A 24,478-nucleotide genomic window follows, 5' to 3' on the forward strand; every position below is an offset into this window, starting at 1 on the left:
AAACACTGTGGATGTTTGTCTTTTAGTTAGTAATGAAGGGAATTAAATGAAAGTCTGACTGGCAGTTAAGCTGGCATTTGTATAATTCAGAACAGCAAGGTAGACATTTGCTTTGTCTCGCCATCAGCTTTGGTTGAAATTGTAGTTAGGATCAGACTTGATGGAACATTTTTTTTAAAACAAGGTTAAAAAGTAACTTCTATTTTGTTAGTACCAAGTTAGATAAAATTTGGTTTTAGATATGTACAAGCAGGGAATGTAATAGGAAAGCATAAGCTTGCTTTGGTATACTAGAATTTGAAATTAGCATCACCTGTCATAGGAATGGACATTCAATACTACACTCTTGTAGAATAGGAGGATCAGCTTTACATAAGCTGTCTTAAGTGATTCTAAATATTTTATTTTTCAGTTGATTTCGTGATGAAACTGTCCTGGTTCAAAGAAACCAGCAGAGGAGTGTTAAGAAGGCACTGCTACCATGTTCCCATGGATTATAAGAGAAATGGTATTAACACCAGCACAAATGAGGAGAGAATGTATTTCTTTGTAAGCCAGTGGGATTTATGTAGAATCAGTCTTGTACGCCAATGTAAATTGAACATCTTTCAACCTATATAGCTGACTTTTAAGACTTTGTGAAGTTTTATCTGTTTTGTCAAATTTTCTAGTACTGTACTAGCTTTTTTTAAAACCTGTTTATGAAAGTGTACATTTGAATCTATTGAGCTGTGAATAAATTACCCAGTAACTTCATTACTTTATAATTATGGTTGTTGGGCATGTCTTATTTCTCACCAGCTAGAGTCCAGCTAAATGAGTTGGAAAATATTTTAGCCTCTTCCAGCTTGAAGTTGCTACACATTTGCATGTGCTGTATCTTTTGCTGTTTAGCAGTTTAATTTTTATCTTTGACTTCAATTTGATCTTTGTTTTGTATTTAAATGTTTTCAGAGCAAGGCCATGGTTTTAATCTTGTAAAAGGGGTAAGTTTTATTGGAGATGCAGTATGTATACTTCTGTAACTTAAGTTCTTATTTTATAGAACTTGTATTGACAATTGCCCCTCAAGATGAAATAAAATCTTACTTTGTACACAAGTTAAGAAAAGACAGTTGAGGTTTTTATTTGAGTACTTTATAAACAGTTGAGTGATCATAACCATTACTGGTTTACAGAAAGTAATCTTTTCAATGGAAAAAGTACAAAAAGTTGAACATCCATCCTGCTGCAAGCCCATTTAAAATGATTGGAAACAAACGTTCAGAACATGAATTGAGTTACATTGAGAAGACTATTCTGTAAGTGTTACCACAATGCGAGAAAGCTCCCACTGGTCAGATTCCTTAAAAGTAGTGTTTACAGTCTACTCTGAATAAATCTCATTTTTGTGCTTAAATCCACTCATCTGAATTAAGCAACTTCAACACAGTAAAGTGGAAACTTAGTGCTGAAAAGATGGAATCACAGAATTTGAAATAAGCAGCTTTGAATTAAGAATGACTAGATTTAGGTATAAACAGTTAAGCAAACTGGAATTGTATTTTACTTTATAATAGAATAAAGTGTATAAATTGTTCATCCAAAAATCACCTGAACTAGGTAGACCAGACTTTACAGTCACACCATTTTGGCACTCCAAGGGATCCTTGTTAGGTAAACATTGTGCCTGTGTATTGTGGTCTACTCTGCCAAGTAGAGTGACAACTTATTCAAAACTACTGTAGTAAAGTTACATGCAGAAATGAGGATTTCTGTCCTCATGCAACAAACCAGTGTCACTGTGGATTTGAGAATATATTTATAATAATTTTAACAGTATGTGATTTTTAAACAGGAATTCTCAGGATTAAAGATCTCATATTGTTGATCCCAGATTTAAAGTGGACCTGAAACACAAACTCATGGTGAAAGTGCCAGATTGTAGAATTCAGTACAATTCACTTTCAAGGTACTGATGCACAGTAAAACTGCTTGAGAATTCTTCTGTAACTTGTGATACAAAACTAAGTGGGTGAGGTAACTATATTTCACAATACACATTAGAGGTTTGTTTCAGTCTAGTGTAATTGACCAGTGGAACATGAGGGAAGCTGTTAAGAATGCAGTACCTGAGATTGTTTTCAGTAATGCTTATGTCACTACAATGAGACTAATTTAGTCCATTCACTTTTATAATAAAGTAAAACTACCCCTACCTACCTTGCATCACACAAAGGCAACAAACTGGCATAACAGCTCATGCTCAACAGAATTTAACTCCGTACCAATACTCATTTCCATTTGCAGGTAGCACAGACACTTAAAGAAGGTGATCCCAACAACAAAATGAACCAGATATTTACATCAGATTATGTACAGGATTTTTAAAAACAAAACTTTTAAAATACAGTCTATAAAATCCCATACTTTACTATATATAAAATCAAAGATTCAGGAGTTCTGTCCATATTAGGATAGTTATCCTCGTGCTCATCTCAAATACTGTACACTTTACAATCGATAAATATTGACAGCTCAGGTCGACTAGTAGTAAAAAGGCAGTGTCAACTTTTTTTTTGTTACACGGTTCATACAATAGAGGGTGTCTTTTTATATGTAATTGAAGGTAAACCATTTATCTATCTACTCTGAGCAAAACAGACAACCAGCCCTAGGTTTTTTTTAAAAAAACTTATCCAACTCTCAGAATTGAGTTTTGCAAACAGTGTGAAGACTAGATAGGTCTTAGACTGAAATAAAATGTAATTCTCATCTTGAACTGGTTGTGTTAAAGCTGGATAGAGGTTTTGAGAGCTGCATCTGTTGTGTATTTGGAACTGCTGTTCAGTGCCATCAAAAAGTAACTGGGTACATTATCTAATGGTCACTGCTGTCAGAGAATTAGAAACCTTTCTGGAAGAAATAAACTGAACATTTTACCCTCCAATTAGTTCACTGAGCTAGAGTGGACATGTTACCTTGAATTATTATAGTATCCCTAGTCTGTTTTGAGCACCCACATTTTTGATGGATGACTGAAAATAAAGTTAACAATTGGGAGGAGTGGTTGAAACAAGTAATTCACTGGCTCCAGAAAAATACCAATCTATGGAATTTAGACTTGCTGCAGAAAGCTAATCCTTGTTTGACATGCTATTTCTACTCTCCCTGGTCAGCTTTTGCAGCAACTATTGTAACATGTTGCTAGAATCCAAAGCTAATTCTACAAAACAAAAAACTAAAAGGAACTGAATACTTCAAATCCTATGAATTAGCTGGTGGCTTTTTAACCATGCACCCTCTTATCGATGTGCAGAGGTTACTTAAATCTAACAGTATTGTGAATCCCATTCTGTATCATTTTTGATATAAATGGGTTTGATGGCAGTTTTTCACCACTTCTGTATAGAACTGAACTTCTTGGGTTCATTAATGCTGTATTTTTCATGTCTCGATCAAAAGATTTTTTTTAAAAGTTTTATGGGTTCCCCCCCCATTATTTATTTGTATAATACAAATATGTGCTGAAGGCTTAGTAGTGACATTTATTTGTACTCCACATTATTCAAACTTTGGTTTAAACACCAGATTTCCAATAATATCTCATTGTATTTGGTCTGCACAAATATTCACCTTTAAAGTTACCTATGGGATTTAGCAATCATTTGTTTACAAGTGCAGTACCATTCATATGTACAGCATTTTCATTTAGTGCCTTTAACAAAAGAGAATGTTATACATTACAGAAAATCTTCATTTACAATGCAGCAATTTTACTTGCTTCTCTGACTCCACTCAAGTACGCCCCTGTAACAGTCTGTGGAAAGTGTCGATTTGTTGCCTGTATTAAAAAGAAAAATACTTTACCATAAATGACATTATTCAAATCAGGAATTATAAATGTTCTGATTGGTGAAACTTCATTCAAGGTAGAATAGCACAAGCAATAGTGAATCAAGCCCATAATGGAGAGTTAATCCATCAACTCCCTGCAGCCAATCCAGCCTATCAAACGTGTCTAAACTTATCTCGATTTAAAATAAACATTTAAAAAGATATTACTTTATTTAAAGCTATAAGAAATGCTGGAAATCTAAAATAATTGGAAATACAGAGCAGATCAATCAGCATCTGAAGAGACAGGTTGTTTTAGATATTTTAATTGCAGCTAAAAAGGTTTCTTTGCTTCTCTTTCCTTTTCAGTTCTGACTAAGGGTTTTGACATGAAAAATAAATGTCTTTATAGATGCTGGCATACCTGCTTACTCTGGCCAATTGTAACCGACAGTGCTGCTACATACATCTTTTTTGTTTAGAAATAAATAAGCTGGGCTGTGTGCATAAAACATTAGACCTAGATAGTAAGATCTTAAGTAAACGAGTATTGTATTTGTTATGCATAGCTTTGTTGTAATATCATTTAACATTAGATATTGTATATACTGATTCTTCAATCCAAAGTAGTGTTGCTTGGAAGATGCATGTTAGAAAATGGTTAAAAATGCAGCATTAACCAGAGTGACATTAGTCCAACTTCACTCATTGTTTAAAAGGAATCTGGAGTTTTTAATATGTTGTTTATACAGTGCTTGATATCCAAATTCAGATTTACTGGCCATATCATTTTTAAATGTGCAATTTGTATAAGCACAGTATTCTGGAAAGGTTACTTATTTTTGGGAAGGAGAGTTTCAGATCAACCTAAATTTACCAAATGTAACATCACTTTTCATGGGATCAGAGATTTAGCTGTTCAATTACATATTACTGAACTTAGTAATTTGCACACTTCAGTTTACAGGAAAAAAATTGCTTTGCTTGAAGGCATCTTACCACATCTACATAAAGACCAATCTGCTATTCAAAGCTTTTAAGATTTTAAGGACAATTTTGCACATGCTGTAGCACAGAATGGTAATATGGTTGATTGATTAAAATAGACTGGAAATACACCAATTCTGGCAGCATTTGAAAAGAGGAGTCCCGATGCCTGGTAGAAGTTATTAATGAAAAAGATATTTCCCAATCAACACTTTTTTCATAGATAATTTCAGAGCAACGTAGTATTTGCAAGGTTAAGATTTAAGTACATTACAAACAATGAGGGCAGTGAATTTTGCATATTGGCTTAATACTTTGATTTTATATTATTAGCAAAACTTGGAATATTAGGAGCTTCTCGGCAGAAACACACTGAAGAGCTGTAACACCAGAACTGGCAGGAGAGTATAATTGGCGTGACAAGTTTATATAGGGGTGGAGGTGCTCCAGAATTTAATCTATCCATTTATGTTCGGGTACATTATACAGGACAGAGCAAGTGCTAGCAGTGGAATAATTCCTCTATTTACAACAGTCATATGTCCATAGACCACAGCGTTGTTAATTTGAAGATTTAGCAAAAGAATATTAAAATTGAAGCAGCCCTGGAAGAGTTTGCTGTGTGAAAACTAGCTGCCGCATAAGTGTCTGCACTTCAAAATAATTTGTTGACTATGGAATGGTTGGGATGTCAAAGGTGCTACATAAATACAAGATTCTTTTCTTGTAGTGATATTTAATCTGATTAAATGTTCTGATTCAGCTCATTCATATGTTTTAATCAGATAGATGGCTCGTCAATGCAAAGTTTCCCATTTTTCTTTAATTTCTGATGCACAACCAATACCTGGTTTTATTAAAGGCCAAGCTGTTAATTCTAGCCAAAACACAATTTGGAAGTAAGAGGTCCACGATCATCTGACTTGGGTCTGTTTTATGAATTGTTTGTGAAGTCTATGGATCTTTGGTGAAATGTTATTTTCACCAATGTTTTTTTTTCAGTGAAACGAGCTTATCTTAGCAGTAATAAAAACCACAAGCAGCATTAACACAATGGCTAAACTGATTTATTGCACAACTTTGTGAACCATCACATTTATACACTGTTTTGTTCACAGTAACACTTCCAGCTTCTCAGAGCAACTAGGAATATGCAATAGAGAACAATTTTGTTAAAAACCTACATATTATTCACAAGTGGCAATCCCATTTTGAATGATCTACTTACCTCACCAGCAAAGAACACTTTTCCTTTTATATCTTCAGCAATTATATCATAAGCTTCACCACTTCCCCCTGCCTTTATAAAGCTGTAAGCCATCTGTGTCCAAGGGTCCTTGCTCCAGTGGGTAACAAAGCATCTGATTGGATCTGGGACTTCCTGTAGTGACATTTAATAAAATCTCTGCAATTAATACATTCTCCCCTTTGTGAGGTTTCTGCAATCGTAAATGCAAAATTTATTCAGTGTTCATAGTTGAATACAAATAAAAGTTGAGTTTGAATTTTGAAGAATTGAACTTAAGTTGAAAAAGCCCTTTTGAGTTCAAGCAAGTGTTGGGGGATGGAACATTTTTTCTCCCATTGTGAGCCCTTAATATCGATATAAAGCAGTCCCAGAGCAGGTATGTCACAACTCGGGCATAACAGTACACCTTTGCTCAAGTCACAAGAGCACTCCTACAGCACCAGTGAAAGTTTCCTGTTCCAACACCAGATATCCTTATGGTCTCTGAACAAGACAACCAATTTTTGCTTTTAACACAGGACTCCAAAACTGATGGTGGTGACTCATTCCCATTAGCCTGAACTAGATTGAACCCAAGTTCTAAAGTAAAATATTAGTGACATGACCCACTGTTCAGTCCTTTCTTAATCTCAAATACATCATTCTCTACCAGTTACAGTCTTTCTCATTCTTTGAATGTAATTTGGCCTCCATATCCAACTGAATACTCCACCATTAAATAGTACGAGTTTGTTGTTCAAAGGATTTAAACTTCCAGACACACTTTTTTCCCACACGCTTGTTCTGTTCCATTTTTAAATGCTGTTCCTCTGTAATATCTCAGTACTGGCGGATTTTAACTGATTTGTTCTCTCGACAGATGTTAATTAACCTGCTGAGTATTTCCAACATTTTGTCTTTGTTCTGTAATATGGCCATGAGATCCTTTTCTGGGTGACACCTGTTAACGTCAGTCATTTTACAATGGAGGGTTCCTTCAGACAGCTGGTCTTTATCCCTGCTAAAGGCAATCACTACATTCTGCATCCCTAGGAGATGTTGCAGACACTAGTGCAAAATCTACAAGGTATTGAGACAAAGGTCAGAAGTACACTCTTATGGTGCTATCCTAGTACTGATTTGTTGCAGAATGGAAGAACTGGCCTTTGAAGTTTGTTTACCATGGAAGATTGTAAACAATTTTACAACACCAAGTTATAGTCCAGCAATTTTATTTTAAATTCACAAGCTTTCGGAGACTTCCTCCTTCCCCATGACTACCATGGAAGACTAAGGGCATCCATTCTAGTCTGGAGGATTTTCTTCTAACAAATCGGTGAACAAGCCCTGCCACTCACAATGATGCAGGCGTCACAATTTCTAGAAGTTATGCAGCAGTGGTAAATAACACAAATGAAGGTTGGATATTGGTCAATGGAAGGAACCACGGCAACATTTGCAGATCTTAATCCTGGTGTCATCAACCAGACCTGCTCACGACACTACAAACTTTGACCAATAAATACTAACTTGCGAACTTCTCACCACATTTTATTGCAACATTTAAACCAGATTGATTTTAACAAACATATCCGCAGAGCAGCAAAGTCCTGATGGCAGAAAACAGCAAAAATTAAGAAAAAATTTCATCTTGATTGAGATTGTGCCACGGTTGAGTTTCAAACTGAAATTCATCAATGAGACTCCAACTTTACAGAAGTGTAAATATACCAGCTAAATTACTAGAACTGAATGTAAACAGCTGCCAATGGCAAAAGAAAAAAAAAAGTACATTATTCAGAAAGGGACAAGAATGAGGAATGACTGCTGCCAAACACTTAAAGGACAATGTATTTGGTTCCTGAGATTCACTTCCCACGTTCAGCCACCCTGTATGTTAGCAAAGTATTTGATTTGCAGGGAAGTTAACAAAAAGTAACCAATTACAACTATTACCATAGAGCTTGCTCTCTAAGCACTATCGCTATAGTCTGATAAGTTCATCCTACTTAAATTACTAATTCCTTCTCACATTTTAGCAGCATACTCCTTTGAAAGATTATTAATGGACAGAGCCATCCGATAGCTCAAATGCAAAGTTTCAGTTTCAGCCACACAGACCAGGAAGTCTCAGGTTTAATTCCTAGTCTGCTGCGTTAGTTGATGTCAGCCATGGGAGGAACGCTATCATTGGCTGTATTGCTGCTAGAAAGTCAGCCAGGCTTCGCTCTTCTGATCACTATACACCAGGTGAGAATAAAAATCAACCTAAGCTGTGTTGCCCTCCACAAACAGATAGCTTGATGACACTAGACTCAGAGTTGAAGAATGGCTACTCTGGCAAGCTACTGGAGGGCAGCCACCACCACAGACACATATTCTGTGAGTCAATCACTGCCCAAAGAAACATACTTGGTGAAGAAGTCAACACCATCAGGAGAGAGGAGGAGAAGAAGAAACAAATAGACTGGAAAAAAATTTCTGGATATATAGAATCTTAAAGCAAGGCAACGTGCAGTAAAATTGGCAATTATACAAATCACCAAATCTACCAATTACATTTCGGAATGTATCCAATGTCAACATGTCTAGCCTGCAGCATATTGCATCAATGATGGTAGTCAGGCCTTTCTTTCACTTTGCCTACCTGGACATTAGCTTGAAACTGAGGTTTACTTGCTGACAGTTCTTTTTTGTTTTAAGAAAAAGGGAGATAACTATTACTTGCAGCACTGATGTGCAACACAAGTATGGATTTTCCCAGCAAGCTGTACTTACTATGCAGGCATTAACAATTTATCTTCATAAGAATTGCTAGTATTCCTTGATAAGTTTTAGGAAAGAAAAACAGATTTTTTTTAAACAAGTCCTTTAATGGTATTTAAATTCTGCATTGCATTACCTGTTCCTTAAAAAGTTCTCGGAGGACATTCATACATAATTCTGCCACTTGCTGCTCTTGCATATCTTGAATTACAGCCACTGCATCTCCACTGATCACAGACATCAGAACACAATGCTCACCCTGAAAAAGATTTTAAAATAAAATTGGGATGAATGTAGGAGATTTAAAAATAATCCATGACTTTCTGACAAAGGAAAAAATCCTCAAAATTGACTTGGTGAGAGCTGAACAAAAAGAATTTAGACATAGAAGTGGCCAATGGGTAAGTTTATTGCTTTCTTATGGCCTAGTTCATACTTTTAACAGCTCTAGTTCAGCAAGTATGAACTTTTGTCTGCAGGGAAAATTTCCAAGTCTGGAAGAGTTCCACTACCAAGAAACAGCACATGAAGCTTCACCACTCAAACTCTGCTAACTGTTTGTTTGGACTGATACACAATATTGGAGGTGTAATCGCAGCAGGTCTTGTGTTTCTGGTGTAAATATGGGCCTCTTCCTTAAGCACCGACAACTCTTATGGTGCTAATGCAGTCCATCTCGTAGCAGGCTGCCAGCCCGGATGCAACTTTACAAATTTATTGAGTCACGATTCTGAAAACAGCAGGCTGATCCTCACCTAGTCCCTTGGTTGTTATGGCTTTTGTCTGCACTGTCCAGAAGCCTAGGTGGGATTTCTCTGTAGTCTGCAATGCAAACTGCAATATCCCATCACTAGAAAGATAGTAGACTTTATGGAACACAAACTGTGGCTGCAGCTGAGCTATCTTAAGAATTTCCAGTATTCTTCCAACTTCCTCAACCATTCCCGTCACCCACTTGGTTGTAAGATACTGGGATAGATTTGAAAAATAATGATCTCATATAACAAATAATCACCACAAAATAATAGCAGTAACAGTTATACTTAATTATTATCTACTTTGCTTCACTGTTGTTAATTTGCGGTCTTTGAAACTTTTATGAAAAATATATATAAAGACGAAGAATCTTGACTATGGTTGAGAATTTGATGCAAAAAAAGGAAGAAATACCATCCTTGCCAGTACTGAAGGGGATGTTAAAATTGAACTTTCTTGTGCCTGTGTAGTTGTTTCACTGCTGTCATCAGTGCTCTGAATCCACCCACAATGTAAATGCAGTCAATTCAGATCACCAATAGCTTTACCATGTAGCAAAATCAGTTCTACACTATAAACATGCCAATCAATTATGTTTGAGGGACCAGTTGCATCACATTTGCTCCTAATACTTGAGAGGGGTGAGGAAACCTCTTTTTCTTTAAAAAAGCAAACTTATTTTGCTCCCCCTCCCCCTTATTCTTTGCACTATTATTGCTATGCTTTTTCTTTGAACTTCTTTGTCTTATTGTAGCTTTAGGTGATCAGTCAATGCATTAAACAGTTAGTCATAAATAGCAAAACCAGTTCACTTACTTGTGGATCCATATCATAGAATACTCCAAACAACCCACGTTTGTTAGGACTTGGAGGAATGTGACCAAAGAAGTCTGCTCCCTGAATTTTATTCTCCCAGAATTTATATGGAAACTGTAGGGCAATCTACAAGGCCAAAAAAAAATCATTTTAAAAGATTAGCTACTTTAGAAATATGGGTTATAATCCATTTCCAGCAAGTAACCAGATTGATCCTTCGGCTCGAAGTTAAAGGGTCATAAATGCATTCAGCACAAGATCTGAAATTAAAATTTTTCTAAAAGTACACAATTCTACAGGCCTTGGCTGCAAATTGAGACTGAAGTATAGAGAAATATTATGAAAGCATACAAAGTGTGATCTTTGGAAACTACTGTTGGCACAATTCTTACCTTCCTATTACACTGCAATTCCTTACCACCAGGAGGTTCAAGAATGTATTCACCAATACATAGCTGAACTTTTCTCTGCTAAAATACATTTTTGTGTTGACTTAACATTTATTAGATGTTAATATAGTTTTGGATTCAAAAGAAACCAAGCTGTATACATTATTTATAAAATAATCCAATAGTATAATTCTGCAGAACTAGTACATTTTGGTTGGTGCAAAGTAATCTTTAACTGGCTTTCCTGTTCAATTTGAAAGTAGTCATCACATGTATTGAGTCTTACTTATTTGGTTTTAATTCACAGATTTTGAACGTTTATCTTATAAAAAAAACAAAAAGAATGCAAGAACAAACAGGACAAGGTGATTAGGCCCAAACAACATCCATTCCTTTTTCTTAGCATCCTCCTGGCCCCACAAAAATAAACATTAAAAACTTCCTTGGCTGGTTTTTGAGCAGCCTCCAGCAGACCCCTTAAGACCGCTGTTTAGGTCACTCAACGCCTGGTACAAATGGGAAAAGCATGCGCAGCGCACACTCCGCCCATTTGTACCTCAAAATTGCAGTCGAAGTCCTACAACTGGCGCAGGGCCCGATTTGCTTATTTAAGCTGTCAATCAACTATATTGCCTCAAAGTCTGAGGGGCCATCCCCCACCGGGAATACCAAGGTACTAGTGTTCAAGTTTTTCATTTATTTCCAGGAAAAAGAAAATTTAAATTCACAAACAAATATGGACGTCATCGTTGGCAATTCAAGGCATAAGGCCAGTCTCTCAGGAACACAAGAATATAGGAACAGGAGTAGGCCATTCAGCCCCTCGTGCCTGCTCCGCCATTTGATAAGATCATGGCTGATCTGTGATCTAACTCCATATCCCTGCCTTTGGCCCATATCCCTTAATACCTTTGGTTGCCAAATCTCTCTCAGATTTAAATTTAGCAATTGAGCTAGCATCAATTGCCGTTTGCAGAAGAGAGTTCCAAACTTCTACCACCCTTTGTGTGTAGAAATGTTTTCTAATCTCACTCCTGAAAGGTCTGGCTCTAATTTTTAGACTGTGCCCCCTAATCCTAGAATCCCCAACCTGCGGAAATAGTTTCTCTCTATCCACCCTATCTGTCCCCCTTAATATCTTATAAACTTCGATCAGATCACCCCTTAACCTTCTAAACTCTAGAAAATACAACCCCAATTTGTGTAATCTCTCCTCGTGACTTAACCCTTGAAGTCCGGGTATCAATCTAGTAAACTTAAGCTGCACTCTCTCCAAGGCCAATATGTCCTTCCGAAGGTGCGGTGCCCAGAAGTGCGGTTTAACCAGGGTTTTGTATAGCTGCAGCATAACTTCTGCCCCCTTGTACTCCAGTCCTCTAGATATAAAGGCCAGCATTCCATTAGCCTAAATTATTTTCTGCACCTGTTCATGACACTTCAATGATCTACGTACCTGAACCCCTAAGTCCCTTTGGACATCCACAGTTTTTAACTTTTTACCATTTAGAAAGTACCCTGTTCTATCCTTTTTTGATCCAAAGTGGATGACCTCACATTTGTCACAGTTTTGCCCATTCTATCTATCAATATTGCTTTGTAATTTTATGTTTTCATCTACACTGCTTACAATGCCACCAACCAAAGATCACCAGCCAAAGAAGACAAAGCATCAATCTTCCAATATCAACGGACTGATAATTATGCAATGTAATTAAGAAGTGCTCTGGTGATAACTACTTTAATTGCTTTGCATTAAAAAATAATACATTTAAGGCCATCTAGACTCTCAACTCAATTTGACAATTCAAAGAAACAAATAAACAAGGTTGCAATTAGTTTTTTAACATCTTAAGTGCATGGTCTCATCACACAGTTTCTTAGTGCATTTTATATATTCAACTGGCAATTTGTTTTAACGTGACCAGTCATCTCCCAAACTTCATTTCAGGGCAATTAAACAAACAAGTTAGCACATTCCCTACTTATTTAATCGCAAAGTCGCGATCTTGTCAACCTGCTGTTGCTACCAGATTTAATTGGATTTGTACTTACCTTTTCAATTACTCCTTGGCCTAGACTGTTGATAGCCTTAAGTTTCCTTTCAGATAAAGGTGGATAAAACTGAATGGTGTTTTTCTGAAGGAGAGCTAGAGGAACAGTAATCAAAACCTGCCAAGAGAATACCCAACAATTAACAGTCAATTAAACGGGGCATTGTACACCATTTAGGCATTTAAAACAAACTTAATATTATTAAGCATTTAATAACTTGTTTCAACAATTTAGAAGAGATCAACTGTTCTTTTTCCTACTATTGGTTGCCACCCTGCACAATTTGCATGTTGGGTATGTGTGCAAAGGAACATCTCGAAGAATTCTAAAAACTTAAGGAAGGAGTTTAGGATGAAACCCAGAGGCAGCTCAATTCCTATTCACCAGATTTGCTACCAGAACCTGTAATTCATTTGTTCCTCAATCTAAAATCAAAGCAATGGGAAATGCCATTTTCAAGATAGGAATTTAAGTCACAAGAAGCCATGGGTTCAAAAAAGATAGGCATCTGAGTTTATGTAGCACTAAATTAAGGATATTAGGATGAAACCTTGGGTCTAATTAACTATTTTCCTCTTGCTTATTAGGGCAGACAAATCTGCTCTATGCTGTATGCAATGATGGGACAAGAATGGTAAAATCGGCATCGATCACCATCGTTTATCCCCTTCAAAATAAAAAAGTGCTAAAAATGAGGGATTTCAGTACTGGGAATAGAACTCTTCCCATTTTAGGCATCCACTGTCAGCATGAAACATTGAGGTCAGGTGTAGCACGGCCAGATGGGAGGAAGGAAGTGGTGCTGGATCTAGTTCTGGGGAATGAAGTGGGGCAAATAGAGCATGTTGCAGTGGGGGAGCATTTGGGGAACAGTGATCATAATGTCATTTGGCTGAGAATAGTTATGGAAAAAGACAAGGAACAATCATGCATAAAAATACTTAATTGGAGGACGGCTAATTTCAGAGAGTTAAAAAGGGATCTTACCAAGATGGATTGGAATTATAAATTGATAGGCCAAACAGTAATTGAAAAATGGGAAGCCTTCAAGGAGATGGTTCAGGTACAGAGCAGACACATTCTCACAAGGGGGAAAGGAAGGGCATCCAAAGCTAGAACTCCCTGGATGACTAAAGATATAGAGATTAAAATGAAACAGAAAATGGAGGCTTATGACAAACGTAAAGTTCATAATATAGTAGAGAAACAAGCTAAATACAGAAAGTACAGAGGAGATCTAAAAAAGGGAATGAGAGGCGAAGAGAGAGTACGAAAATAGATTAGCAGCTAACATAAAGGGAACCCAAAAGTCTTTTATTAACATATAAATAGTAAAAGGGTAGTCAAAGGAAAGGTGGGGCCAGTTAGGGACAAAAACGGAGATCTGGTGGAGGCAGAGGGCATGGCTGAGGTATTAAATAAATACTTTGCACGGTCTTCATTAAAGAAGAGGATGCTGCCAATGTAGCAATAAAGGAGGAGGTAGTAACAATATTGGATAGGATAAAAATAGATAAAGAGGAGGTACTTAAAAGGTTAGCTGTACTCAAAGTAGAAATGTCAGCCAGTCCAGATGAGATGCATCCTCGGTTACTGAGGGAAGTACGGGTGGAAATTGCTGAGGCTCTGGCCACAATCTTCCAATCCTCATTAGATGTGGGGGCGGTGCCAGAGGACTGGAGGATTGCAAATGTTACACCCCTGTTCAAAAAAGGGAAGGGTAAACTTGGCAATTACAAGCCAGTCAGCCTAATGTCGGTGGTGGGGAAATTTTGAGACACAATAATCTGGGACTTTATTAATTAGCACTTGGAAAAGTACGGGCTAATAAATGAAAGTCAGCATGGATTTGTTAAAGGAAAATCGTGTTTGACTGACTTGATTGAGTTATTTGATGAAGTAACAGAGGGTAGTGCGGTTGATGTGTATATGGACTATCGAAAGGCAATTGGTAAAGTACCACATAATAGACTTGTTAACAAAATTAAAGCCCATGGGATTAACGGGACAGTGGTAGTGTGGATACAAAATTGGCTAAGGGACAGAAAGCAGACAGTAACAGTGAATTAATAGACACAGAGTACAAAAGCAAGGAAGTTATGCTAAATCTTTATAAAATACTGGTTGTGCCTCAGCTGGAGTATTGTGTTCAATTCTGGGCACCACACTTTAGGAAGGATGTCAAAGCTTTAGATAGGGTGCAGAAGAGATTTAATAGAATGGTACCAGGGATGAGGGACTTCAGTTATGTGGAGAGATTGGAGAAGCTGGGGTTATTCTCCTTAGTGCAGTGAAAAGTTAAGAGGAGATTTGACAGAGGTTCAAAATCATGAACGGTTTTGATAGAGTAAATAAGGAAAAACTGTTTCCAGTGGCAGAAGAGTCAGTAACCAGAGGACACAGATTCAAGACGATTGGCAAAAGAACCAGCGACGACATGGGGAAACATTTTTTTTTTACACACAGGAGTTGTTATGATCTGGAACACACTGCCTGAAAGGGTGGTGGAAACAGATTCAGCAAGTAACTTTCAAAAGGGAACTGAATAAATACTTGAAGGGAAAAAATTTACAGGGCTACGGGGAAAGAGCAGGGGAGTAGGACGAATTAGATAGCTCTCTCTAAGGGTTCTGTACATTCTTGAGTGTGTGGAGCCATTTGATCTTGGGGACTCACTCTACTGAATGACATTTTAATTCTATTATTTTATGTGTCCAGACCCCAGATGAGGCAAGTTTTATTTTTAGTGGAGGCTGCAGAAAAATTATCTCCCCTTCCCCATGGCTGGCAGCTGTATTTCGATGAGACCAAAACAGGCAGAGGAAACTGAAGTCAACTTTGCTCTGCCCAATTTATTTAGATTTAACATTTTATTATAAAGTGGTATCTTGGATAAACAACTGCTTCGACTGCACGGGATGCAGCAATATAAAGTCTGTTAGGAGGTTTGCTGACCATTGGTGTTTAAATAGGCTGTGTTTTATTTTAACTACATGCTGTCCCTTTTCCTCTTGGATTTAGAAAGTATTTATGATTGCAAACATTATATGAATTATAGAGGTTCTTCAAATGGTATTGAACAGATACAGAACAGATACACTTTCAATCAATCCAGCCCCACCAGACCATGTCTAACAGCAGTGTTAGAGAAAATTAGAAATTGATTTCACATAATTCAATCAGTTCTGGCCCAAATGAGGCAGTTATACTGTTGAGCTGCACAGTTATCAAGCTTTAGAATGTGCTGTTACCTTATCTGCAATATGCAGAAAACATGCTTAGTAGGATGTTATACAGAAGCTGTATTATTAAAGCCAAACATTTGAGTGTTATATCAAAGGTCCTTGAAATGAACAGGAATTCAAACTTTATGGGCATACAAAACCACAAGCATTCAAATTTGTCAGTACCATGCCTTAAACAGAGAAAATCAATAGTTTGCTTTCTCTCCTATCTCCAGAATGTTCTCTTTCTCCTTTTCCTAACTCCACTGGAGTCTTTCTTGTGTCATTTCTAGTTCTTACTCTTGCTATTGATGTCTCCAGTTACTTTCTTTTCTTCATCTGTCCGTCCGTCCCTCTCTCACCATTCCTGGGAACTTTCTTTCATCCTGAGCCTCACTGACCCCAGTCAAACAGAATGTTAAAATTTAAAAAATTAACTGTTCATAAAATATCTAGCTGTAAAATAGAACCCATATTTAAGAAATGGCCACCTTAAAACTTCAAAAAAAATGTGGCAAACGTCTGTACTGTAATGTTCATGAAGACTGCTTGTGACACCTGCAGCAAAGGGAACAGATACATGACTTGCTCCCAGATTGCTGTCAGTGCATCCTGCAACTGGTCTCTAGTGGATGTGAGACTACTCAGACTCCTCTCCAATTTTCCCTGCCTTCTGCAATACGTCACAGCCTCCCCACTCAACATGGTCCGGGAAGGGAACCAAGTGGAGTGGGACCAGAACCTCCATCTGTCTCTGCTCCCCGGCCGTCATTATATCCCATTGTGCCACCCATTTATTCATTTCTATGAATTTTAGGATAATCATTTGCTTGTCTCTACCATATTGACATAACATTACGCACTATTGGAATGTTAGATCCAGATTTTTTTTTTAAATTTCCTTCCTTTCATACATTATTCAGTTTCTGTACTACTACAGCATTAATAAACCTTTTGGTACTTGTGTAATTGGATTGGTGCCCAGAAAAAGAGTCTTTTTTTTGGTCAGATCATGTGAACTTTGCACAGTCATGTTCACAATTTAATTATAAAAAGCTACTACAGATTTTACCTTCTGAGTTGTCCATAACATTCCATTAGCTGTTCCAATGCGAATATCATCCCCCGAGTAGTTAATGGTCTGTACCTGTGACGGTGAAAAAGATTAACATCTCCATATTTAATCTGAAAACTCAATTTCTTCCACTTGGGTAGATAGAAAAATATTTAAAATCAATTTTGATCTACGGTTCTAAAGCAAATAGTGGACACATAGGTATGAATACAAACTAGTAATAAACCATAAAAAAGTTAGTTTCCAGTATGTTGCAGCTCCTAAAACCTGAAATTAGATTACAACTTGTAGTCCTTTCAATGCTTTCATTTTGTATTCCATTCTGGCTCCATTTTGTGCTGGCAGTGACAAGGTGGATATTCATTTCTGATATACTCCAAGTTATTAATGCATGAAAACATTCTCACAAAAGTTTTATAATCATTAAGTCATTACAGCAAGTTTAATTGAAAGAAGGCAACTCATGACTGCAATACACTTACATTTTTACAAACTCCTTAATATTTAATTTCAGATCACAAAACTGGTTTGTGCATTATATTCTGTAGCACTGGACTTATCTGTGTACCCCTATGAAACAGAGTGCTCTACCAGGATGGTTGAGAACCGATAAAACTCACTGCAAGAGAGTAGATAATTGTAAATGATAGCAGAAGCCAAGGTTGAGCTGGGAATCTAGGGGTTCCAGACTTTCACAATAAAGCTGCTGGTTTGCTCCATTCCCTACCACAACACAAGCATGCAACAGAGCAATGCCTTTTTTGCATCCATCCTACTGGCTGGATCAAGTGCCTCAGGTCCGACCATGGTCCCTTGCAATTCAAACCAGAGTTTTGAAAGTACTGCTGGACATGACATTTTCTTTGGTCAATGAACAGGGCAACTCCCGTCCCCACAAAATGGAACCAGGACTGTCCTCTTTGCATCATTCCAGCAATAGCCCTAGAATTCTACTGATGCACTTGAATGCTCCAACTGATTTTTCACTTAGTCAGCAAAAAAAAGCCCCTATCAAAGCATCTCTCGACAACAGTCTGAAAAACGCAGCCATACATAACAGAACAGCAAGTCATGGGGTTGAAGAGCGCATATGTTAAACTTGGGCACATGCGCAGCCTGCTTTACAGCAAAGCAAACAAAGATATCTTCCAGTGGGAGGATTCTCTGATGGGCATCCGTGCTGTCCTAATTAGGGCAAGTACATGGGAAGTCCATGGTTTGGAGACTTCTGGCCATTATACAATGGTAGGACATCGTCATTCAGGAAGTATGTTGGGCTTTCACTCTACCCCCATTGGTCCAAGTGCTTTGATTTTCAATCAGAGGGAACAATGCCCTTGTGCTTAACATCTATCCTATGTCTCACAATGATCAGGTAGACCTATAAAGACTTCAAACACATTGATCAAAGCCACAAAGGTTACTTGCCTTCAACAAGGATAATGCAAGTCAATCCCCCAAAGAATGATGACTGGACTTTCTGGGAAATCTTCAATAACTGTACCTGCCAGAGCCATAGCATAGCAATATTCTCCACCAACTCTTGAATGAATTGCTTGATGAACTTGAAATGCTCAAAACACCACCACCTAGGAGCTGAAAGAGGACTCTGCTACTTCTCAATTCCAAAGAAGTCAAAAGGGCCTTGGCAATGACTGTTAGCTCCAGGGAAGTTAGGGAATGAGAAGAGGGTTTGCCATACTCGGGACTCTTAAAACTAATGGACATATAATAGCCCATGGGGGAGGGGAAAGAAAATTCAAGAATTCCAGGTACAGCTTGTGACAAATATGAAGCATATTTGTCTAGAATGTATTGTTATTGGCTTCTTCTTTTTTGTCTTGGTACATAAGGGGTTAAAACAAGGTGCACTAAAAACTAAATAATTTAGGCTGTAATCATGTTTACTTTTCTCGTTCTTTTCACAGTGCTGTCACTAATAGGCGACAACTGGATTCTTCCAGCAGCAATTAGTTGGTTGTTATTCATAGATGGGCAAATGTCTCAGTTCATTCAGACATTAGCATAAGATTAATTTGTTCCCAGAAAAGGATGGTGGCATGGGCAGACACGTGGCAGATAAAGTTTAACGCAGAAAAATGCGAGGTGATGCATTTCGGTAGGAAAAATGAGGAGAGGCAATATAAACTAGAGGGAACAATTCTAAAAGGGGTGGAGGAACAGAGGGATCTGGGGCGTATGTGCATAAATCGTTGAAGGTGGCAGGGCAGGTTGAGAAAGCGGTTAAAAAAGCATACGGGATCCTGGGCTTTATAAACAGAGTACAAAAGCAAGGAAGTCATGATGAACTTTTATAAAACACTGGTTCGGCTACAACTGGAGTATTGTGTCCAGTTCTGGGCACCGCACTTTAGGAAGGATGTGTACGCCTTAGAGAGGGTGCAGAGGAAATAACTAGAATGATTCCAGGGATGAGGGACTTAAATTACATGGATAGAATGCAGAGGCTGGAATTGTTCTCCTTGGAACAGAGAAGGTTGGGAGGAGACTTGATAGGTGTTCAAAATCATGAATGATGTGGAGATGCCGGTGATGGACTGGGGTGGACAAATGTAAGGAATCTTACAACACCAGGTTATAGTCCAACAGTTTTATTTGAAAATCACAAGCTTTCGGAGTTTACCTCCTTCGTCAGGTGAGTGAGTGAAGCTCATGTTTCAGACCATGTTTCAGATCCATTTTACATTGAGTATTAGTGCAGGAGACAAAATTATTTTTCAATATTACAAGGAGGAATAGTAAAATCTGTAATTACTGTAGATCTATTGTCTATCCTTACAATTGGTAATTTATCTATTTACCATTTAATAGATACTGTGTTTCCCCAAATTACAACAGTGACTACACTTGAAAAGTACTTCATTAGCTGTGAAACGCTTTGGGATGTCCAGAGGCATGAAAGTGACCTTGAAAAGCAAGTTCTTTTTAATTCCTTTAGAATAAGCTTCCAACTCTACAACCAGTTTTGAAGACACTTTGTGTAGTCATCACAAATAAATACCAGTGCATAGAGAACAGTATTTAACATGAACAACAACTTGCATTTATATAGCGCCTTCAACGTAGTAAAACATCCCAAGATGCTTCACAGGAGCGTTACCAAACAAAATTTGACACCAAGCCACATAAGGAGGTATTAGGACAGGTGACCAAAGCTTGGTCAAAGAGATAAGTTTTAAGGAGCGTCTTAAAGGAGGAGAGGTGGAGAGGTTTAGGGAGGAAATTCCAGAGTTTAAGGCCTAGGCAGCTGAAGGCACGGCCACCAATGGTAGAGTGATTAAAATTGGGGATACGCAAGAGGCAAGAATTGGAGGAGCGCAGAGATCTCGGTGGGTTGTAGGGCTGGAGGAGGTTACAGGGATAGGGAGGGGCGAGACCAGGAGGAATTTGAAAACAAGGATGAGAATTTTAAAACCGAGGCATTCCCGGACCGGGAGTCAATGTAGGTCAGCAAGCACAGGGGTGATGGGAGAACGGGACTTGGTGCGAGTTAGGATGCAAACAGAAGAGTTTTGGATGGGCTCAAGTTTATGGAGGGTGGAAGTTGGGAGGCCAACCAGGAGAGCATTGGAATAGTCCAATCTAGAGGTAACAAAGCATGGATGAGGGTTTCAATAGCAGGAGCTGAGGCAGGGGCAGAGATGGGCGATGTTACGGAGGTGGCAGTAGGTGGTCTTGGTGATGGAGCGGATGTGTGGTCGGAAGCTCATCTCGGTCTGGTTCAAAATATTTGAAGGTATCAATGCAACTGCACCGAAGAGTATTTAATTTTCTTCAAAAAAAAACTGAAAGGCAAAAATTATTGAATTTTCCACATTCCACCCGAGTATTTTAGTCCACTCCTCATTACTCGCTGAATAAAGAGGTCTGAAGGAAATCAAATTTCACAGTCTTTTGCTAAACATAGAGAAAATCCACCCTAGACGACACTCGACAAGTGTTCCTCACAGAGATTAGAGGTGGCATTAGAGTAAGATATTAGTCAGGCAACTAACAGGCAATTCAGCAGGAGGCAGCAAGTCACAAAGTTTGGAGCAGCTGAATTTCTCGGGGACAAAACTGCCAATATAGAAAATAAGCTTGCTGGGAAGTGAACAATTTCAGCAAATGCAGAGTTCAGAAGTGCAGGACATGTAGAACTACAACTGCAGACAGCCATCATCAACAAACTAAACATTAACTGCTTTGATGATACCACTCTATTAAAATTCAACACATTTGGCAAGGCACATATCTAATGGAACTAACAGAAAACCTGACGCTTAACCTCCTTTAAAAATATATTCTGTTATCACCATCACAATAAACTGCTCAGGTTTTTACTGGCTTGATTTTTAAAAATAAGACTGCCATATGGTAAGATCCAAAACTTACTGGAGTATTATGTCGAATGTCCAGACCATCACCTAGTTTATTGATGATAGCAGAATAACCTGCTGTGAAGAGCGTGTGATCACCTGCAAACTGGGCAAAAAACTCATTATGGTCCCAGGAACGAGCAGATACCTGCAACGAAAATTAGAAGTTAATTACAAACAGAAAAAAAATACTTGTACCTCTGACCTTTTTACAAATAGACAATTGTGTACAGGTATACCTTGGGTCTCAATAAGGGCAAATAGTAATAACATAGCTTTGTAATCGTGCTGTAACACAATATGGTACAAGTTGGCCTTTTGCAACTATCTGCATCTCATTTTGATCTTTAAAAAAATATGTAGTACACACTATTATTTCTGGTGTGATTTAATGTTGGTCACAATGAGGAGAAAAAGATGTAACATTGAGATAAAATAGATGCTGATCAGTAGAATCTCAGTATAATATTTATTTTTGCACTACAATAAGGAACAAGGTACAAGATATTTTAGGTTGTTATGCCAATTGTAGCCACCTTTCTCTCCATACACAGGTCTGGCTGAAACTAAATAATGGATACGGGTTTCATACAGTGTGGTTCAGAATGGATAGAAAGAATAATTTTGTATGCGCTCATGTTGGGAGGTGAAAGCTGCACTGGGGAAAGCAAAAGGGCTCACTTGTAAGAGAGGATTTGACAGATTTATCAAATTTTTAAAAACCAATATAACCAGAGATGAATGGCAGTCCAAGGCAATTTAGGTAGAAACCTGCAACACCAAGAGAAGGAAGTTAATAACTGAATTGCTGTAGATCGCCTTGGCAAAAAGAAGAAAAATATTGATATGGATTTTACTCAAGCAAGAAGTGCACGAGAAAATGGAGGGTGTTGATCATATCCAATTTCAGTTACTGAGAACTGAAATGGAATTGGGGAAGGCAAATTCATGGAACTGGTGCGCGATTACTCCCTGATAAGCATCTTAAAGAGGGAGAAGAGAGAAACAGGAAAGAGGCCATCGTTGATCTAGCGTGCAGCATTCAACTGCAGATGACACAAGGATTTGGAGACTAGAATAGGGTCAGGACCATCAATTAGATGATTTGAAATGGAGGCTAGTAATATGAAGTTCGAAATGCAGACCTGTTGACAGCAGTGCCCAGAGATTAGTTCCAAGACCAGTACTGTTCATAATATAAATAAGGATATGTCAGATGACATCAAATTGTATGGCACGACAAAATATTCCAAAAGAAAAAAGATTTAATTCAAAGATACACACTGGACAAATGAAATTAATTATATACATAAATTAATGCACATATCTATCTACAGAGCTAGATGTCCTGTATCTAAGCAGTGTCCATAGTAGTACACATACCAAGGCATCATACCTCAACCGTGCCAGCACAGGCACAATGGGCCGAATGGCCTCTTTCTATGCTGTACCATTCTATGATTTAGAGGTAAAGTAAAATTGTGATTGGTTCAAATAACCACTATCACAAAGGTAGGAAAAGCTACAAATCAACAACAGCAACAACCACAAACTGATACCAAATCGTTTAATTTTCTATAAGTTCTTTCAGTGATTACATTTCCTTACTCACTCCAGCTCTAGTTCCTCAAGCTGTTCAGTTACAACTCCCAGCTGCAGGTGGCACTGTCCTCAACGGCTCCATTTATCCGACAGTGAAAATCAGACCTCTTGCTCAACCTGAGCATCTGCCATCTCTGCCCACCCCTGCTTTTGGCCACTACCCTTTTTCGACCTGCTCAGTCAGCACCTTCTCGCTACTCCTGACTTGCCTGCAGACAACCTTTGTCCTCTACCCACTCTGTATTCACCAAGAAATGCCATGATCTGGGAACTGACCAAGTTCTTCAAAATCACGTATTGCACTTTTACTAATAAAAGCATCGTAAGCACTTCAAAAAATAAATTAATTCTGGTTCCTGAGTCAGAGCTAGTAACTCGACAATTCGGTCTTTCTAGGGCCAGAGGCAAATTGTCTCTAGCACCTTTCCCAGCAGGGTGACTAGTCTTGGTTATTTGAACTACACAGCATGCTTATGCTGTATTTGCTGAGATACAGTCTAAAGATATGAAGCACTAAATGCTTTAAACAATAAAAGGCACAACTCCTGGCACAGTACTGGCTAATTTGCATTTTAAAAATTATGGGATACAAGGAAGGACTGATGAAGGCTTACAGGCTCCATTTTCCTGCAGCCCCCTCTACCAAAATACTGCCAGATCCCAGCCTTGCCCACATCACCAAATCCCAGGGACCCCATTATAGTCCTTATACACCCCCCATTGCTCCTGGGCCAACTTCCCGACTACTCTCAATGATCACAGACCCCAGGATACCCCTCCCAGTTGTCCCTCATCCAATGTTCTCAGATTCGAGCATCCTACCCACTGCTGCCAAAGTACACCTTCCACTTCCCATTGTTCTAACATCCTCCACAGCAACACTTGTGCTCCCAGGTCCTAGCACCCCTTCCTACTATTCCAAGATATCAAGGCCCCCAAATGTACAAACCATTGATCATTGAAAATACCAGAGCCACAATGTCTGCAGCTTGTTGGCTAACCTGTGTATGAACTCTTCTAGTGTTTATGCAATGTTAATCAGTTTTTCTAGCCTTAAAGGAGACATACACCTAAACATCAGCAGAAGAATACATTTGTTTTATACATCACATGATACCATAATATGTATTTCCAACATTTTCTGCTTTCACATTATTGTTCATACATTTCTATGAAATTCATAATATTCATTAACAGTTAGTTTCTTACCTGCTGCAGGTTGCTACCACAAGCATATTCAAGATTGCCAAGATGAAACTGTAGCACTTTGGCTTCTAGATCACTGAACTGGACTCCAGATTCCTGGATAAAAGTTTTGTAGATCTCCTCAATCTTTTCTGCTTACAGAAAAGAACTTGGCATCAGTCACAACACTCCTCATATTCCTT

At 38.1% G+C, this 24,478-nt stretch overlaps 2 protein-coding genes across 5 annotated transcripts in view; one reads left to right on the forward strand and one right to left on the reverse strand.

Moving 5' to 3' along the window:
* The window catches only part of LOC137336223 (protein DEK-like), a 44,874-nt gene extending 43,774 nt beyond the window's left edge, over positions 1-1,100 (forward strand). For all 3 annotated transcript variants that reach the window (XM_068001645.1, XM_068001644.1, XM_068001646.1), the window contains one exon: positions 413-1,100. In XM_068001645.1, coding sequence (XP_067857746.1) covers positions 413-424 — 12 coding nt within the window. In that variant the 3' untranslated portion in view covers positions 425-1,100. The remainder of the gene's footprint in view (positions 1-412) is intronic.
* A 1-nt stretch (position 1,101) lies between these two features.
* The window catches only part of LOC137336197 (lysine-specific histone demethylase 2), a 77,605-nt gene continuing 54,228 nt past the window's right edge, over positions 1,102-24,478 (reverse strand). For both annotated transcript variants that reach the window (XM_068001642.1, XM_068001641.1), the window contains 8 exons: positions 24,300-24,427; positions 21,505-21,636; positions 17,107-17,181; positions 12,811-12,927; positions 10,370-10,495; positions 8,934-9,056; positions 6,032-6,184; positions 1,102-3,823 (listed from right to left, as the gene is read on the reverse strand). In XM_068001642.1, the coding sequence (XP_067857743.1) occupies positions 3,740-3,823; positions 6,032-6,184; positions 8,934-9,056; positions 10,370-10,495; positions 12,811-12,927; positions 17,107-17,181; positions 21,505-21,636; positions 24,300-24,427 (938 nt within the window). In that variant the 3' untranslated portion in view covers positions 1,102-3,739. The remainder of the gene's footprint in view (positions 3,824-6,031; positions 6,185-8,933; positions 9,057-10,369; positions 10,496-12,810; positions 12,928-17,106; positions 17,182-21,504; positions 21,637-24,299; positions 24,428-24,478) is intronic.

The sequence above is a fragment of the Heptranchias perlo genome, chromosome 2 (assembly GCF_035084215.1).
Source record: "Heptranchias perlo isolate sHepPer1 chromosome 2, sHepPer1.hap1, whole genome shotgun sequence".
NCBI classification, from domain to species: Eukaryota; Metazoa; Chordata; class Chondrichthyes; order Hexanchiformes; family Hexanchidae; genus Heptranchias; species Heptranchias perlo.